Source organism: Sarcophilus harrisii, chromosome 1 (genome assembly GCF_902635505.1).
Source record: "Sarcophilus harrisii chromosome 1, mSarHar1.11, whole genome shotgun sequence".
Taxonomy (NCBI): Eukaryota; Metazoa; Chordata; class Mammalia; order Dasyuromorphia; family Dasyuridae; genus Sarcophilus; species Sarcophilus harrisii.
The window spans coordinates 51724742-51744014 of NC_045426.1; the positions used below are offsets into that span (position 1 = coordinate 51724742).

Consider the following 19273-nt stretch of genomic DNA (forward strand, 5'->3'; position numbering starts at 1 on the left):
CAGAGTAAATCGAGGCAGGTCACAGGCAACCCATGCAAAAGTAGTAGGAAGTAAGGAGTTCCCAGGATACCTTTCAATGGCTTCCACAAGCCTCTGACGGCCTTGGATGATCTGATGGCTGCCCACTTACTGCTGTCACTCGCAGCTCATTTTTCATTTTTAGTAAATGCCCAACTTGAGGAAAGTATTGTTTTTAAGAGGTCGAGTTGGATTGGGGCAGGAGCCCACAGCTGCTAAGATCCTAAGACAATGGCCTGTAAAACAAATGCAAATGCTTCTGTTTTGCATTTACTGAGTTATGAAAATGCAACCGGAATTCTGTGGGTTTAAGAGAAGAGACAGTTTGCCTGCTGTCCACTCCATTGCAGAAATAAGTGTGAATGAAATCACCATGCATGAAGTCATTGTGGACTAGAATGCAATCCAGGTGGTTTTCAGAAACCACCACAGAAAGAGTGGGACCACTGCATTCCGGGAGCCCAGGAATGAGCAATGGCATCATTTTTTGGCTGGCTCCCAGATCACAGGAAAGCCCACATGTGCAGCCTGTCTCCCCAGCTTCCTGTGGTTTCCCATTGAATGGGAAGCTCTCAGAGCAAAAGCAGCCTCTCTCAGAGGACCCCAGATGACAAGTGTATAATCCAAATTGGGCAAGGACTAAGATACTACTATTCTGAAGTTTCCTTCCAGGAGGCTTTTAAAAGAGGGTTAACCTGTCATTTGAAAGATGATATACACGAACGTTTTCTGGAGACGTGATTGCAGTATAATGGTGACCTCATAGATATCTTGGTTATATTGAGTGGTCAAGCAGACCAGGCCTAAATGGCTCATTTTCAATATAATACACAAAAGCAGCCTGGATCCCAGGAGTTAATAGAATAGGGAGCTGGCAGAGAAGGAAGGGAGGAAGATGACCCGGCTGATTGTTGAGAGGTCGATTGAGACTGAGAAGGTAACTCGCAATGCTGTTTCCCAAAACACATTTATAGCCTACCGCCCATGAGCCAAAGAGAGCTTGTGGATTCAGTTTGATTGGGGTGGTGCCATGTCTCCCAAAGTGGTGCAGTGTCAGAGCACAGGACCAGGAGTCAGGGAGGCCTGAATGCAAATCTTTCCTTAGCCATAGGCTTGACTTAATAGCTGTTTGACCTCTGAACCTTCACTTAGCCTCTGTCTTCTTCAGTTTTCTTATCTATAAACTGAAAATAATAATAGCACCTTACTCCCAGGGTGCTTGTGGTATTATCATTGCTATCATCAGAGCTCCTCAGTCACATTCGGAGTCTCTGTGTCAGGCTCCGACTCTAGATCCTAAGGCTTTTACCTGGTGATCTTCATAATTTCATGTAACGTTAACTTTAGAAGGAAACTTAGTTAGACATTACCTAGTTAAATACTGTTATTTTACAGAGAGGAATGTGACTTAACTTAGACATTTGTAGAATTTTAGAGCTGGATTATACTGATTTTATCTGTCATATATCCTTTAGGTAAAGGATGCCCATCAAAGATATACAGCTCATCCTTTAAGTGCCCTTTTAAATGTCACTTCCTCCACAAAGTTTTCTGTGGTTCTCTAGGTTGATGTTGTCCTTGAATCTTGATGAGAATTTTTGTACCATTTTAACTACTTATATGTCTCTGTATTATGGGAGCATCAGATGATAGGATTTTGAGCTAGAAGATGATCACCTTAGTGGTCATCTATCCTCAGTTCCTCATTTTTTAGATGAGTAATCCAAAGCTCATAAAAAGCTAACTTTATATTATGCTTTTACTTTGATATACTTTCAATAGTTCTGTAATATCACAGATCTTTGAGTACTCTTCCCCCATTAAAAGGTGCCGATTTTTATACATATTCTTGCCATTTTGTGCAACTTTTGCCCATGTTCTTCCAAAAATCCTCCATAGATAGTATATTTATCATTTTAGGGGACTTTCCCTTGATCTTCTCATATTACATGGACTCTTGATATGTGATTGACCTCACTTTTCTGGGCATGCATCTCTGGTTTGAAGTATAGGAGATTGTATTACTCCTTCAGTAATATATCAGTTTATTGGCATTAAGATGAATTGCTCACATCTAGAGTACATCTAATATTCTTGATGTGAGTTAGTGTGCACTCATGAGTCTTCAGAGTAATCAATTCTTCGTGCCCTATTTCTTCTCTACCAATTCTAAAGTAGAAGGAGCTGGCCCAGGACAGAGGGCAACTTTGTATTTTTTGGTGGCCCAAATCTAATACTGATGTGTGGGGATAATCAAAAAAATCTTACATTTGGGTAAAAAAATTGTCATACAAGTGCATATGAAAAGAATTGGGGATTGTAAATGAACTTTAAACAGGCCTCTGATAAGTCAGCATGACAACTGACTGTATGTTGCTGACAAAACCATAGTATCCAGTAGAAAGGAAGTGATAGTCCAGATGTTCTCTGCTCTTTCCAGACCATAGGCTAGAGTACTGTGTTCAGCTCTGGCTGCCATATTTTAGAAAGGCCAGGTTATGTTGAGAAGAAGGCATTCAGGATGGTATATAGACTAGAAATCATGCCGTATGAGAATAGATAAAGGAACTTGAGTTATTTAACTTTGAGAATAAAAGACTTAGGAGGCATGTATTAGCTATCTTCAGATGTTTGAAGGGCTGTTATGTGGGAAAGAGATCAAACTTGGTCTGAACTAGGAACATAAGACGAATGTGGGCTTGATAAAAGGAGAAACTCCTAAATAATTAGAACTGTCCCAAAGTGGAAGGGGCTGCATTGGGATCTGGAGAGTTTCTCCTCAGTGGAGGTCTGTGTGGAGGCTGGGTGACCATTTGTCTGCAGTAATTAGAGAGGAGATTCTTGTTTAATTCTGTGTAGGGCTAGCTGACCTCGGAAGTCTCTGCCAGCTCCAAGATTCTGGGTCTCTGGCTGCCTGGGTGTTAAATGAAAACACATTCTCCTTTAGATCCCCAGTGCCTGGCACATAGGAAGTACTTAATAAATGCTCATTGTTTGCTTGATTGCCTGATGCTCCATGCAGAAGTCCGGTTTGTGATTATAGTAAATTGAGCATTTTACTGTATACTGTCATTGTTTTCTAATTGTTTCAAGTGTATGAGGCTTGTGTCCCCTATTACACTGTCTCTTTCTCAAAGACAAGAAAGACTTCTTGTCTACTTCACAAAATGTTTATCACAGAGATGAAAGTGGAGAAGGGACTCAAAAACTTGTTTGTTGAAGGTGTTATTTATATGTAGTATTGGGAAAGGAAAACAGTAGATTCAAAAGAATGCTTTTAGAAACAATATGTTGAGTAACTTAGGATCTTAACATTATAAGTCTTGTATATCTTCTCTGCTTTTGAAAGCTGCCACAGTGATTGACTGATGTGTGACCAGGAGTTTATGAATAGTAACACCTTTATTTTAAGACCATTCTTTGGTTTCCTGACCATAGCTACTGTTTCTTGGGCTTCTTCTTATTCCAGCTTCAGCTGCTTTGCTCCCTGGCAACATGGGGCAGTGGAAGGAATATTGGGTTTCCTATCTTGGCTCTGCCATTTACTACCAAGGTAACATTAGACAAGTCATTCAACTTCTCTGGTCCTCAGTTTCCTCACTTATAAATTGAATTGGAAGGTCTCTTAGATCCTTTACAAATCTTAAGTTCTAATAGAACAAAGAGGGTACATCCATCTGTAAGTCACATAAGGCCCATGAAACCATTTGGTCTGGCCCAGCCAAGCTAACCATAGGTGACACAGCCACCTCCCACTGCTTGAGTTCTATTTTAACATATATTGCCGTATTATGGGGACCTGCAAGTGATGTTAGAGAAAAAAGATTCCCCACCCCTGTGATGGATGAAGAGAAATTCACTTTCTTGCCCTGACCTTATCCCATGTCAACTCAGCCTTGATGCTACCTCTACCTTCCAGCCAGTCATTTTCTTCTATAGGTGATGTTCTCCTTCATCACAACCTGATAATGGTAACAATTCAGTTGCCCATGTTCTTTGTAATTGTTTGGCTCACCATTTCGGCTGTTGTTTGAGTGTCTTTCTTTCACCTATTCTTTGTACATGTGCAACTTAGAGTAGACCAGTGTGGCTGGTTGCAATTATCCTTTTTTTTTTTTTTTTTGTAGAATTATGATGTTGATATGTGAAAGCATGGGAATTTAGGATTGTTTATAGATTCTTGTTATTATAAGTATTTGCAAATACTTAAATTAAAATAGTAGAAAGTTAAGGCTCTTGCACAAAATTGAAATATAATCTTGAATTTTAAATTTTTGGAACTTGTGATCCAATGTCTTTGTTACATCCTGTAAAAGATACTTGTGCCTTGTTTTGTGTTTGGATGTCTCAAAGTAATGTGCACTTTCTGTTGTATGGCTCCAAGCAAAGAACAAAAGACTTATCTGTTTTATATTGCAACATGCCAATAATTATCCTGGAAAACACTATAGTTTTTACTGTTGCATATCATAAATCCTAATCTGGCCTTCCTTTTTATAAAGAATTGTCTTATAAATTCTCTATTGTGGTTCCAGCAAGTATCTTAATAACAAGACTTGATTAGGATGATAACTGTATGAATTATGTGATACTATGTTTCTCTACTTTATTCTTTATCTCTTCTTTACATGATTTACATATACCATGCATCCCAGAGAATCAGAACCAAAAGCTATTGGACATCTGGTTGAAATTTTAAAATAAAATGGCCTCTTGATTGTGCAAGACACTGGGAAATGGAGTATTTGCCCCCTTTCCTTGGGCAACTAAATTTACTGGGAAATGGGTCCAGTATCTAACCCATTTAAACAGAAGCAAACCAACAGAAAGGAACTCTTGATTTTTGGAGCAAGGCAGGCAAGAATGATGTTGTCTTTTAATCATTGAGACCACATGATTATTGGGGAGGGGGTAAGAAGGTAGAGAAGGGAAAGATTTCTACGTTTTCTCTTTCACTCACTTAGTAAGAGTGAATACCTTTCCTTGTCATCACTGTCAGTTCTCCATCCCTCCAATATTTGGTTTACAATTCTTAGTGTTAATCTTCATACTTTCCCATCAGCTTTTGTTTTCTCCTATTGATTATTTTGTTATACTCATCATAGTTTCTTATCCCTTTCTACTCACTTAAGTGATCTGGGCCTCTGATCCTCATCTATAAAATGTGGGCATCTCATGATATTGCCCCTGAGGTCCAAGTCTGTGCCAGATCTGTGATATTAAAACATATCTATGTTATATAATCTTAACTCACTGTGAAAGGACAGTTTTCTTAGGCTTCTCTAATCATTTCAACATCCCACTCATGACAGTGGTTTTCTCAAAGTTGTCCATCCTTCCTCAAACTCCTCCTACCCCAATCCTCTTAGCTGAGAACCTTGTCTCATATTTCACTGAAAAAATTGGAACTATTTTCTGAGAACGGTTTCCATCACTCAGATGCTTTCTGCAACTCTCTCCTCTTTTCTATTTCACATAAAAACATGGCCATTCTCCTTATTGGGTCAAATCCCCTACATGCACAGGGGATCTCATTCTAACCTGTTTTCTTCAAATTGCCTCGCTCTTTCATTAATCTTCAATCACCTCCTGCCTATTAGTTGGTTCCCTACTGCCCAAACATATGAGCATGTTTTCCCCACTTCAGTAAACCCTCACTTGATCCATATGTTCCTGCTAGCTATTGTCCTCTATTTCTCCTCCTTTTTGTGCCTGTATTCCTTGAGAAGGCCATCTACAATCAATACCTCTACTTTATTTCCCCTGGATCAAGGAGAAGAAGGTGATTAACTGGTCAAAGGTTACAGAAAGGTCAAGAGGAATGAAGATTGAGAAAAGGCCATTAGATTTGGCAATTGACAGATCATTAATGACTTTAGAGAGTAGTTTCAGTTGAATGATGAAGTTGGAAATAAAGAGAGAGAAAAGGAAGTAAAAGTACCGATTGAAGAGGGTCTTTTTAAGAAGTTTATTCATAACCACTACATAGCATTTCCAATCCCTCTGTTTTTGTCTGCCTGGATTTTTGATTTCCTTCACAGGTGAATTGTACATTATTTCAAAGTCCAATTCTTCTTGTGAAGCAAAATAACTGTATGGATATGTATACATATATTTTATTTAATATATACTTTAACATATTTAACATGTATTGGTCTACCTGCCATCTGGGGGAAAGGTGGGGGGAAGGAGGAGAAAAATTGAAACAAAAGGTTTTGCAAGGGTCAATGCTGAAATATTACCCAAGCATATATCTTGTAAATAAAAAGCTATAATAAAAAGAAGTTTATTCACAAAAAGATGTTGGGGAGATAAAAGGAGTAGATGGATCAAGTGAGGACTTTTTGAGGATATGGGAAGCATGAACAGGTTTGTAGGCAATAAGGAGCAGCAGTAGACAGGGAGAGATTGAAGGTAAATGAGAGAGTGGAGATGATAGTGGGGACCATCTGTTGGAAAAAATGGGATAGATTATGTATGTAGAGGAGTTTGCTTTGGCAAGGAGAAAAGCCACTTTTTTATGAGACAGAGGTGGAAGAAGACAGAGTGCTAAAAGGCATCTGTGTGATGGGAGATGAAAAGGAAAGAAGGGGGAATTTTTAATTTTTTTCAGTGAAATATAAGGCAAGGTTCCCAATTGCGAGGGTTGAAGGATTGGGATCTGTAGAAAGTTTGAGGAGTGATAAAGTTTAAACATGGTATTGTGATGAGAGATATAGTGTGTCAATTAGGGAAGTGTACAAGGATTGCTTTGCCGCAGTGAGGGCCTAGTTGAGATTATATAATGTACATTTGTTGTGGGGTCCATTCAGCACAGTTTTGTGATTTCTCCAGCTTCAATCAATACTGCCTGAATAGGAACAAAGGCAGTTCATGGTAAAGAGTTTTCTAAGATGAATGCATGGCAGAATAAAATTGTCTTTTTTTGTTTGTTTGTTTGTTTGTTTTTATATGGTGAAATATCTTAAAAAAATTTTTTTATAACTTTTTTTTACAAAACATATGCATGGGTAATTTTTCAACATTGAAAAAAATGTTGCAAAACCTTCTGTTCCAGATTTTCCCCTTCTTCCCCCCACCCCCTCCCCTAGATGGCAGGTAAACCAATATTGTTAAATATGTTAAGGTATATGTTAAATCCAATATATGTATACATATTTATACAGTTATCTTGCTGAACAGGAAAAATCAGATCTAGAAAGAAAAAAAATAACCTGAAAAGGAAAAAAAAATGCAAGTAAACAATAACAGAAAGATTAAAAATGCTATAGTTGTGGTCCATACACATAGTACTTACTCTCTTCAGGTGTAGATGGCTCTCTTCATTACTGAACAATTGGAACTGGTTTGAATCATCTCATTGCTGAAAAGAGCCACATTTATCAGAATTCATCATCGTATAGTCTTGTTGTTGCCGTGTGTAATGATCTCCTGGTTCTGCTCATTTCACTCAGCATCAGTTCATGTAAGTCTCTCCAGGCCTTTCTGAAATCATCCTGCTGGTCATTTCTTACCGAACAATAATATCCCAAAATATTCATATACCATAATTTACTCAGCCATTCTCCAATTGATGGGCATCCACTCAGTTTCCAGTTTCTTGCCACTACAAAAAGGGCTGCCACAAACATTTTTGCATGTGTGGGTCTCTTTCCCTCCTTTAAGATCTCTTTAGGATATAATCCCAGTAGAAACACTGCTGGATCAATATGTATGCAAAGTTTGATAACTTTTTGAGCATAGTTCCAAATTGCTTTCCAGAATGGCTGGATCAGTTCACAATTCTACCAACAATGCATCAGTGTCCCAGTGTTCCCACATTCTCTCTAACATTGGTCATTATCATTTCCTGTCATCTTAACCAATCTAAGAGGTGAGTCGTGTTATCTCAGAGTTTGCAGGACAAGATTGTTAATAGATTATGGGAGCCAGAGACACTATAGGATTGAACCAGATAGTCAAATTGAGGAAGGGAGAAAGAGATAGTCTGTGTAGGGATGATGCCAAAAACCCCCAGAAGTATGGAAGATTTGGAGGGCACAGTGAACAGAGTTTGATTACAAGGGAGAGGGAGAGGTAAAACGAAAAAGACTATAATCAGAGAAAGCAGCATCAGGGTTTATGAATGTGGAAGTGGTGCATTTGTAGGTGACAGCAAGATTAAAAGTAAAGAGGTCATGGGAAATGAGTAAGTTGAGGAAATCGAAGGCTAAGATGCTTGAGGTCCCTTGGTATCAGGGAACCAGTAGGGGAAGAAAGACTGTAAGCTAGGCTTAACAATGAACTCACTGAGAAAAAAAGTGACATGTTCTATAATTTGGTGAACAACTACCTACCTGAATTTTGTTTGGATGCTAAATACATATTAAGAGAACAGCTCAAAGCCTTTTTTGTAGAAATTGGGATTAGGGAGTGGTAGACAGAAAATAATGAATGGGCTTTGAATAATGGCAGCTTAGAGGTTCAGGATCACAGAAATGGGGAAGTAGTGACTCGATGGGAGTTAATTACCAAAGATATTATGAAGATAAAAATTAATTTTTGTGAAGTTAGTTTTGTAACTCTAAACTTTATGCAGATATAAAGAAAATAAAAGATTACTTATCTAGAATATTTTGTTCAGGATTTGTGCTAACATGTTAATACATATGTTTATTTTTATTTATATTAGTGGTAGAACCAGGCCCAGAAGCCTATTTTCCAGATTTTTTTTTTTTTGTAGTTTTCTAATACTTTGAAAGAAGTATATGATTTGGATTGATAAGTGAGAGACAGTGACCCCAGTTTAGGTAGAGGAATTGCATAAAGAGAGATTCAAGATGAAAAATGTTTTTAAAACACTAAAGAAAATGTATAGTGCAATAGTAGCAAAAACTATGATCAGATAATAACCTATTAATGGAGGATAGTAAATGTCAGTTTGAGAAACATAGACATAATTTAGTAGATCTTAGTGAATCATGGAAAGTTGTTGAGAAGGGGAGACATGACAAATTCAGGTCAACAAACATATATTGAGCACCTGTTATGTTAAAGGCATAATATTTGAAGAAGATGTCTTTTGAAAAATTCGTAGCATTATTCAAGCTATGTATACAGCTGTGTCCTGTCTAAAGAAAAATCCAGCCTTACAAATTGAATAAAGTTTCGGAATCATTGTTTACATTATGAAAGGGGACAATTATTCATGTTACCAAGGGATCCCTTAAAAGATTGAATAGGAAACTAGCCTCTCTAAATAAATGTAAAATATGATTTAATTTGTTAAAAATGATTTGGGGCATACTTTTCAGGATAATATGTTGTATGAAATAAAACATACTTTTTACCTGAAAAATGCTTTCAGAAGAGTTCATAAAATTTTACCTGTATATATCCCATCATTTGAAGAATGTCAAATTAGTGTGAAAGAAATAATTTGTACCTTTGTAAGCTGCGTATATCTTGTTAACTAGATTAGTTTTGTAGCATATAAAGGGAATTCTAGAAAATGCATGATGAAAAGTACCTTTAGAAGATTTTATTTTTCCAAAATAAAAAAAACTTAGGGGGTACATGACTTAGCTAATACTGTTGGTATTTCAGCACTTGACTTTCTGTATGTCCTGATTATGGATAAATCATGTACTTCTCTCTTTTGTAGTTTCTGTTTTTTCTGAATCTGATTCCTATTACTGAGAGGTTCGTTCTAGCACTGCATTGAAAAGTCAAAAGTTCAGTCAAGATTCCAAAAGTCTCACCTCTGGAATTGCTCAATTTTTTTTTTTTTTTTTGGATTTTGCTCCCAGTTCTCCTTTCTCACTACTAATTGGAAACTTTGGCATTAAGTGGCTCATTGTGCTAGGCAGAGAACATTTTGGCTTTGTGGCTTACTTAAGGATTAAAGATTCCTTATTCCTAACCTCACAATACTGGTGAACTAGAAAAAAGAACTTATTTTGTTTTTATATTTTCTGAATCTAGGAACAATAATTCCTCACTGGAAACTCTATTTATATACCCCTTGTTTTTTCAGTCATCATCTTATTGCTTGAACTGAATCACTGTGGCTAATAAGTAGCCAACATTTAGAAGACTAAATGGGAAAAAAAATAGACAAAAGACATTGAAGAATACACACTAAGATTAGTGGAAACATAAAATCTCAAGCATGTGCTTTTGATAGTAAATAGCTGTATGAATGTTAGAGTACATGAAGCATAGAGGATTTCCTCCTCCAAAAGATTAGTATCCGGTCTATATAAAATAGGCGCTCAAGAAATACTTGAATTGAGCTGGAAGAACATTTTTAACCACATCTTTTCTCTAAGAACTTTGGAATGTAGTTACAAATACAGATTAAGCAATCCAGTTGCCTTCTCCCAAATTCAGACCTGACTATATTTTAGGCATCTATCTATCACCCTAATCCCAGCTACCAGCGAATTCAGCTCATTCCTTGCTTCCTGAAAAAAAGAATTTAGCTTGTTTTACCTTCTACCTTAGGGTTCTCTGTCTATTCCTTGCTTCCAGGGCTTTTATCGTCTCAGAATTACTTGCTTTTTGCTTCCCATACTTTGTTTTTATCTATCTGTGGACTTCTTTTATCCTCCTAGTAGGAACTCGAGGCCTTGAAGGTAAAAACTTATATTTTTATTTTTTTTCCTTCTATTCTTGGCTTCTAGTTCAGTGCCTTGCATGTAGCAGGTGCTTTTTTTTTTTTTTTTTTTTTTTTTTAATTTGAATGTGAATTAGTATGTTTTGTAGAGAGAACTCAGAGAACTGCATAGAGTGCTGGATTTGGCATGGTCCTTACTAACTTTTTCAAGCTACTTCATTTCTAAGTGCCTCAGGCAGCTTCCTAAGACTTGAACATCTGGAATTCAACTGCTGAAATCATAGACCCTTAGTGTATTCACAGAATTTGTTGAAAGGTTTGCATTCAGTAGAAGGAGATGTTTCAAAATCAACAGTGGACTCAATAGGAGAACACATATAGGGGAGTTGAATATTGAGTCAGTCATTGCTGGGTATTCCTCTGCTTCTGGAGCTTAAGGTAAATTTTCCTATCAGACCTAATTCTCGTTTCTCAGTCAGCCTGTTCTATTAAAAAGTTCTCTATTTCTATATGGTTTTCTTCTCATAACTTTTTTTGGGCATAGCTTTAATATTTAGGTCACATAGCTTTAAACTTATTGTGATATGGTAAAAGATGTTGGTCAAACCTAAATTCTGCCAAATTTCTATTTGTCCCAGAAATTTTTGTCAAATAGGAAGTTGTTCTTCATATAATTTATAATTTCAATTTATCAAATACTAGGTTATTGAATTCAGTCATTTCTGATTTTTCTATAGCTAATCTATTCAGCTGATTACTTAGTTTTGATGATATCTTAATATTGTAATTTGAAAGTACCATTTCCACTTTATTCCTTTTTTTTAAAAAAAATCTCCTTTGAGAATCTAGATCTTTAACATCCCAAATGATTGTTTTCTTATTTTATCTAGTTCTATAAAATATATCCTTGGTAGTTAAATAAAATCCACAGATTAAGTAACATTAATTTTTTTTTACCACATTGACACAGGACAGCCATGAGAACCAAATATCCCTCCAGTTATTTGAGTTGCACTTTATTTCTTAAGAGAAATAAAGGTTTAGCTAACATTTAATACACTACTTCATGCAAGTGAAAGTTTAGCTTTATATTAGAGCTACTTGAAACATAGATTTATCCATTCATTAACTATTTAATAAGTACCTTTTGTCTATAACATCCTTGGAGGCATCCTTTATACTCCCAGTGCTTTGAAAAGTGTCCAGCTCATGGAAAGTGCTTAATAAATGCTTGTTGATTGATTGACTGTAAGGTACTATGCTACCAGCTTCTGGTGTGGATAAGTATTTATATGAGGATAAAGAAGTGTAGCATAGTCCTGGTGGATTTTTGGGAAACCATTCAGGGGAGAGGTATATGCATTCTGCACATCTGACAGGTATGGTGGAAATATTTTCTTATAGGAAATAGCAGTTCTCCCTAAGTTAATTTTTTTCCCTTTAAAAGAATGAAGCATATCCAGAGTCTGTCATATTCTTCTTTTTTATCAGATTCAGTTCTAGTTTTGCTTCATTTCTATAACTGCAGCATTTTGTTAGAGTTTAAATCCATAATATGTGTTATAAATCTTTTTTCTTAAAAAAATGTTTTACAGGTCCTTGATCAATATGAGAAAGAAGGATTTAATTTCCTGGCAAAAGTGTTTAATTCTTCACATTCCTTTTTAGAAGACTTGACTGGACTTACTTTGCTACATCAAGAGACTCAAGCAGCTGAGGTAAGAAGAAAACAAAGATTCTTGGGTTAAGGACCATTGTTGTTCTTGTCTATTTACAGTAATATTTGGCTATAAAGAAGAGGAAGATATGTGTTAGGGAAAATGCTATTAAGTCTAGTGATTAAATGCGTGCTAGCAGGAACTTTCTTACATCAGTGGAGGGTTGTGTATGTTAAGTGTTACTCACTACCTTGTACTAAGCACCATTGTTAACTTCTAGTAATTAGCCATTCAGAAGGTATTTTCCCACTTTGATGGAGATGTGATAGTTGCTATAGAAGTAATCTCTAGCCAAGTCATGTATGTTCTTGACCTGTGAATCAGTTTTATAATGGAGACATTGAACCTGATTATGCTGATAAAGGAGAAACTGGATTTTATTTGAATTGCAGATTTATTTAAAAAATAATTTTAAAAGTTCAAAAAGCAGTTCCAAAAGAATGGACACTGATTTTTGATTTTGAAAGAAGATTGCTGAGGCACTTCTCTTGGTAGTTTCTTTTTTGTCAGCCTAAAAAAAATTATCTTTTTTCTACCGAGTAAAGCATTTATTCCTTTGTCATTGACTTGATGTTGCCTCTAGAGCAACGGTCTTTCACCATTTTTGTGTCAGGGACTCCTTGGGCAGTGGTCAAGATCTAAAAAGTCTAGAGACCCCTTCTCAGAATCACACTTTTAAATACAAAAGATTACAAAAGAAGCTGATCACATTGAAATATGGTTATTGCAGTATTAAAAAACCTTGTTTGTCAGACCCTTGATTAATAATCAGATGCCTGTTAAATACTTGAGTATATGTTTGAAGTACTAATAGTGACTGTTTTGTATAGTTCTCTTTGTTCATTAGCAAAACATTTATAGAAAGTCATAATCTTATGGACAAACAGCAAGTGGCAAAGGGAATGGGGTTGGAAAGGACTTTGTTTTAGTCCATTTTTGTAAGATAGACTGTTTATTTTGCCTTCCTGAATGGTCATTGTTATGAGACAAGTGAATTCTCTGGCTAGAGACAGATTTATGGCCAAGCCAATGTTAATTTTGTTGGTTGTACAAGTGGAGAGTTTTTATAAATAGAAATATGGGAACAAATAATTTTTCTTTGTTACCTTGGTGATAAAATTGTTCAAATGAAAAATGAGAAACTTTTGGAGTTGTGATAAGCTATGCAAACAAAACTTGGACTACTTATATACTGGATTGAACAGACAAGGATAAGAATCATTTCCCAGGTTTCCATCTGTCCTATTTGAGTATAGAACATCAACTCCAGGATTACATCTGTTGCACCTGAGTTCTGGAAATTTCTCAGAAACAGTGATCTGAGATAGAAGGTCAGATCAGCAGATCAAGAGGTAAGCCCTAGAATAATTAAGATTCATGAAATTCAAGGACTCTGGAACATTGCATATTTGGGGGGTGTTGATTTGCTTTAGGATCCTCACAAAGTTCCAAAGCATTATAGTGATTGTGATTTTCTGAAGTCAGTTAGGAATTCACATTGAATCTTTAGGAATATCTGCACTATTTCTGGGGTCCTCCAAGTGGGGGTCCATGCCATTGTTTTGATGACAGATGTTTTTCCTTTTGATTGGCTCTGCTCCTTAGTATGTAAATAGTGTATGGAACGCTACAGCCATGCCAAGAAAATGTTTTGGTTTATTTTTTTTGTTGTTGTTTGGTTTTTTAAAAATTTTGCTGGAAGAAGCTCAAGCATTTTTCTTATTAAGTTGGCTGGATGAATTTCAGCCTGGCTCTTGAACTCACATTTCAATCTTTCAAACAAAGCTAATGTTAGTGACCCAGAGCTGGGAATAGCTGCAAGTTCCTGAGCCTAACCTGGTAATATGCCGAGAACCCACAGCAGGTGGTGGACAGTCTGAAGCTCCATCTTTGTGGTCTTACTGAGACTCCTCATTTAATCGTCAGACATTAACCACAAGAAAAAGAAGTCCATGTCAACAAATCAGGAAACTAAACTCTTCTTGTATCGGAATCCTTGCTTTCATTACCTACAAATTTGGGACATTTTCTTAAACTTACCTCTACTGCCTAATCAATGATGTGTTGAAGCTAGCTCATACTGGCTCACAAAAATTGATTTGTCAGATACTCAGTGTGAATATTTACTCTTTGGAAACTGAGAAAAGCTATAAACTATGGCTTGATTTGTTGTTTTATTGATTGCCAAAATTTGTGAAAACAATGAAGAAAATGTGAATAGTGCAGATTAGACTCAAAAGTGTTTTATGTGTACTTTTACCCCCCTTGAACAGCTGGTTGTTAAACATTTACCAACATACTGTTTTCTATGTTTTTAATTCTGGAGTCCATTAATAACCATTAGCCATGTGAGAAGGGGAGCAGTCCTTACTTCTACTGGGCCATTCCAAAAGGACCATACCTTTTGTTACCATTAGGGTCAGAATTCTATTGCGCAACCAGGGTATCTTGTTTTTAACCACAAGTATTCTAACAGCTTACTTATACTGTATTCATTTCCAAATAGTCTTGGGAGGAAAGCATGGGGAAAATAGTTATGTCCATGAGGAAAGTACTTTGGTTTGTAGCTCTGACTCACAGTATTCTGTGATCCATAGTGAAAGGTCCAAGTTCTATCTTTCAGAATTTAAGGGTCTTAACAACAACTTACAGACAATTCTTTAAGATTTATAATGTGCTTTACATCTGTTGTCTCATTTGACCTTCCAGTAATTCTATAATAAGATACTACAGTTTTCATTAGCTCCATTTTACAGGCAAGGAAACTGATTCACCTTGCTAGTATGAGAGGTGCAGTCTGAACATAGGATTCCTTGGCCCCAAAGCCAACACTCTTTCCAGCAGACTACTTTTTTTTCCTTGCTAAATTTCTTCTTCATCAAATTACTTGACTTTGACTAAATGTTTTAACCAACCAAACTTAATTATAAAAAACATTCACTATTACTGTATATTAATGTAGTTTGTTATATGTTAGAGGGCTTAGGTTTAAATTCTGCCTCTGATGCTTCCTGCCTGCTTGACCTTAGACAAGCCACCTAATATCAGCCACAATTTACCACAATTTATTCATCTACAAAATGAAGGGATTAAAATAGGTGGCCTCTGGGGTTCCTTTCAGCTCTAGATTTGTAATCTTAGCAACAACTACTTTGTCTTCATATAAATGAAGACAGCTGTGCAAAGAACCAAAAATTCCAGTTACATACAGTTACTTTTCTGTGCTTTTAAGTGGCAGAAGGCTATATGGATAGAAATCTAGCTTTGAAGCCAGGAGGACCTACGTTCAAGTCTCACTTCTGGCTCACATACCTTTACTGTGTGATCCAGGGCAAGTCCCTCAAACTCTCAGGGCCACAGGCAACTCTTTTAAGATTGTAAATTGTAAGAAAGGTAGAGGGCCTGTCATTGCTTGGGAGTTTCCTTTTTTAATGAAATCACAATCTGCCTGCTTCTTTTAATACCTATGGCCTTTTGTCTGACATTTGTCCCCTTTTAGTAATTAAGAAGGGGTGTTGGGTAGTTCTTACCAGTACCACTTCTGAAGGGCCTGGTCTCTGTGACCCAGAACAACGCGGACACTATGTGCTGTGAGCATCTATTTTAGGTGTACTCCCCATTCAGGGTGCAGGGAGACAATCACCTTTGAGGATCTTTACAAGACCGTATTCAGCACTGAACATCAGCCCCAAGACAAATCCTGTAAAATGTGTCACTTATATTTGCTACCTAGATTAATATTTGTATGAGATGAGGTATTGTAAATACAATGTGAGCTTGGTATTAGGGCAACAGCCTTTTAAGACCCAAGAACTTATTGGAAGACATAGGCCTTCCTTGATGGGAATTTGGCCAGAGAAACTCTATTTCACAATTGCATAATCCCTTGCATATCTTTTCATGATCTGGGCCCTAGCTACAAGAATCAAATTCCTTTGCAGAGTTAACAGATTGTGTATATATCATAAATTTCAATTAATCTTACTCCAACACCGAGATCCTCTCACTCTGTTTCTTTCATCATTTGAAATCCTCATCCTAGCTCATTACCAAAGCCTTTGGGCCACAGCATTCTTTTCCTATCCTAATAGCAATTGATGAAAAGTGATTCCTAAAACTTCAATAGAAAATGGGCATTGGAGTTTAGCTCATTTCACCTTTCATTGCCAAACCTAGAAATAAATAACAGGTTATTTGAATTTAAGTTCTTCAGTTCCTTCCTTTTAGATTCCAGAGAGAGTCACACTGACAAGAAAACACCAAAAGAAAACACTTCATTGTTGGTTGCTTCAAAAGATGGAGTGAGTCATTCATTCAATTGTTCTCTAGTTTCTGGTCTTTTCAATTAGATGACCCTTTATTAAGCACCTGCTATATATCAAGGCCATATTGGACACCTAAGAGACGGATAACATTCAGTTGTCTTCTTAGAGAATTGATTATCACCTCCCTGAGGAAGCAAAGAAAGCAGATAACAATATAAAATGATAATCTTAACTATTAATGTGATACCATGTCTTTTGCCTCTATACCCAACTAGCTAAAAAGACCTTTGGATTCTACCTTCCAAGGTCTCTTGACTCTATCCCCTCTGCTCAATTCCTACTGGCCTCCCCTAGAACAGAATTTCATGGCCATCCCCCAGGATTATTGCATTAGTCTACCAATAGATCTTCTTTCTAAACCATCTTTTACACAGCTCCCAGATTTATCTTCTTTATATATGCTTCTACTTCTCCAAATCCTTCACAGGTTGCCTAAGACAATTTTGAACTCCTTAGCTCAGCATTTAAGGTTTTGTATCCATCCTTTCTTCTCAATTTTATCTTACACTGTTCCTGAGCAGGGCAAACTAGGCCACTTGCTGTACATTTCCTTTTTCTGTTTTTCTGCTCTTTTTCCTGTGTGTTGTTTCCTCTGCCTGACATACTCTTTCTTCCCTTTTCCCTGTCCTTTTCTTTCACATGTTGAATTCATATCCATCTTTTAAAGCCCGGTTCAAATGTCACCTTTTCCAGGAATCCCGGACCCTTCAGTAAACAGTGGCCTTTCCTTTCTCAGAATATCAAACTTTGTTTTTATCTTTTTAATATATTCATGGGCCTGGGACTTCTTTGAGTTTCAGCACACTATTATCAGTTCTCCCAGTTGAGTTTTAGTATCCCTTGTATTCTGTGCATTCTGTTTTTCTTCTTCTTAAGGATAGCAGCCTTAGGGGCTTTGTGGAGGAACAAGTTTGGCTTATGTATACTGGTACTCTTCCTCCATAACTCTACTGCCCCACCCAGAGGACCAGGGCTGATAATGTGGTCCTGAATAATGATAGAGAATTTGATTCATCTTTTGCTAGCCTCAGGAGTTTAGAAAATAAATGTTCATTTCTCTCATAGCATCTAAGTCATATGAAAAGCATTATAGTCATGTGATAGGACTAAATTGGCGGAGCAATTTACTGTTCAGCAAAGTAAATAACACAATTAACAAGTGTTTCTGCTGGACTTTTTGCAATTACACTGAGTTTTTGGCCTCTCCCGTTCACAGCTGGTTTTGATTTGGTTCCTGGGGAACAATTTTTTTTTGTTTTGTTTTTTAACAGCAGTCAGATATTGATATACAACTTCATCAAGACCTTCTGATGACAAATATGCCTTTGGAGGCCAGTTGAAGCTGTGGGTAACTCCCACATCAGCACTTAGGCCCCATTTCTAATAGAGAAAGATGACTTTGGTACCTGACAGATCTGCTTCTGAGTTAGGCTTGCTTGTCCCTATGCCTTCTACCAGGATGCTTTTAACCTGCTTGTCTTGGTCCTTGATAGCTCTCAAAACCAGAGTCTTAACCATTGTCTGCTTTGTTGGTGGGAAGGGCAAGCTAAAAGCCACATGATTCTTAGGCTGGTCTTTGAAATGATGGTCATCAGTATCCCAACAAAGACTCATCGTGTATATGTGTCATTTCTATTTGCTCTCTGGGTTATCATCTTTATAAGATGAAGCATTGTAGAGATAGCGTAAGAGACTACAGACTTTTAAAACCCAAGACCTTATCTGAAAATGAAGATTTTCCTTGATGGGAATTTGGTCAGAGAAATGCCCAGATGAGCATAATTCACTTGAAAATCCTATAAGAAACTCGGAGAAAGAAAAAGGAAACATAAAATCTAAAAGCCAAGCCAAAATTAAAAAAAAAAAAAAAGATCATATGGTTACAACATGACTATGAATTAACAAGACTTGTTTTTTTTTACAAACACATAAAAATGAAAATTTCAATGTAAGTAATTCCAGCATTTATTTAAGAACCTTTGTGTCAGGGACATGAGGAGATTAGATGCTTGTTCTCAGGAACATTCTTGTTCCTGAGATGCTGCTGTTACCCTTCTCCTTGGATGTTGTCCTCAGAGTCATACCAGCAAGTCAGCTTCCAAGTTTTGTGGTCACACTTCATCATGAATCCCACATACCCTGGTCTGGTGTGGTCTATCATTGCACTCACCAGACCAGGTTTCTCATAATATCCTTCCATTTCAGAGATGAAAACCTGAAAAATCTGCTAATGGCTCAAAAAAGAGGACCCAAGGGGTGTGTGTGTGTGTGTGTGTGTGTGTGTGTGTGTGTGTGTGTTTGAAAGAGAGAGAGAGAGAGAGAGAGAATGTGTGTGTGTGTGTGAGAGAGAGAGACAACAATAATCCTATCTTTTGCTTCATACACTTCTTAGAAAAATTCTAAAATGAAATACAGAGAATAAGTATTTTAAACTCCCTTTACCTAGTAAACCTTCATCTGTATTTCCAAAAGGCCCAATTCTTCATTTATTCCTCTCTCTTTGCCCCTGTTCTCCAAAAATTTAAAAGACATTTTTCTTCCACTTAATTCCCTCCTTATCTCTTCTATAGTTGGTAACTTGATTCTCAGATTTGTCAGCCAACTATTGTGTGTGT

At 36.8% G+C, this 19273-nt stretch overlaps 1 protein-coding gene across 3 annotated transcripts in view; it reads left to right on the forward strand.

Moving 5' to 3' along the window:
- The window catches only part of ATG7 (autophagy related 7), a 257079-nt gene that overhangs the window by 99956 nt on the left and 137850 nt on the right, over positions 1-19273 (forward strand). For all 3 annotated transcript variants that reach the window (XM_012543600.3, XM_031955275.1, XM_023498187.2), the window contains exon 18: positions 12211-12333. In XM_012543600.3, coding sequence (XP_012399054.1) covers positions 12211-12333 — 123 coding nt within the window. The remainder of the gene's footprint in view (positions 1-12210; positions 12334-19273) is intronic.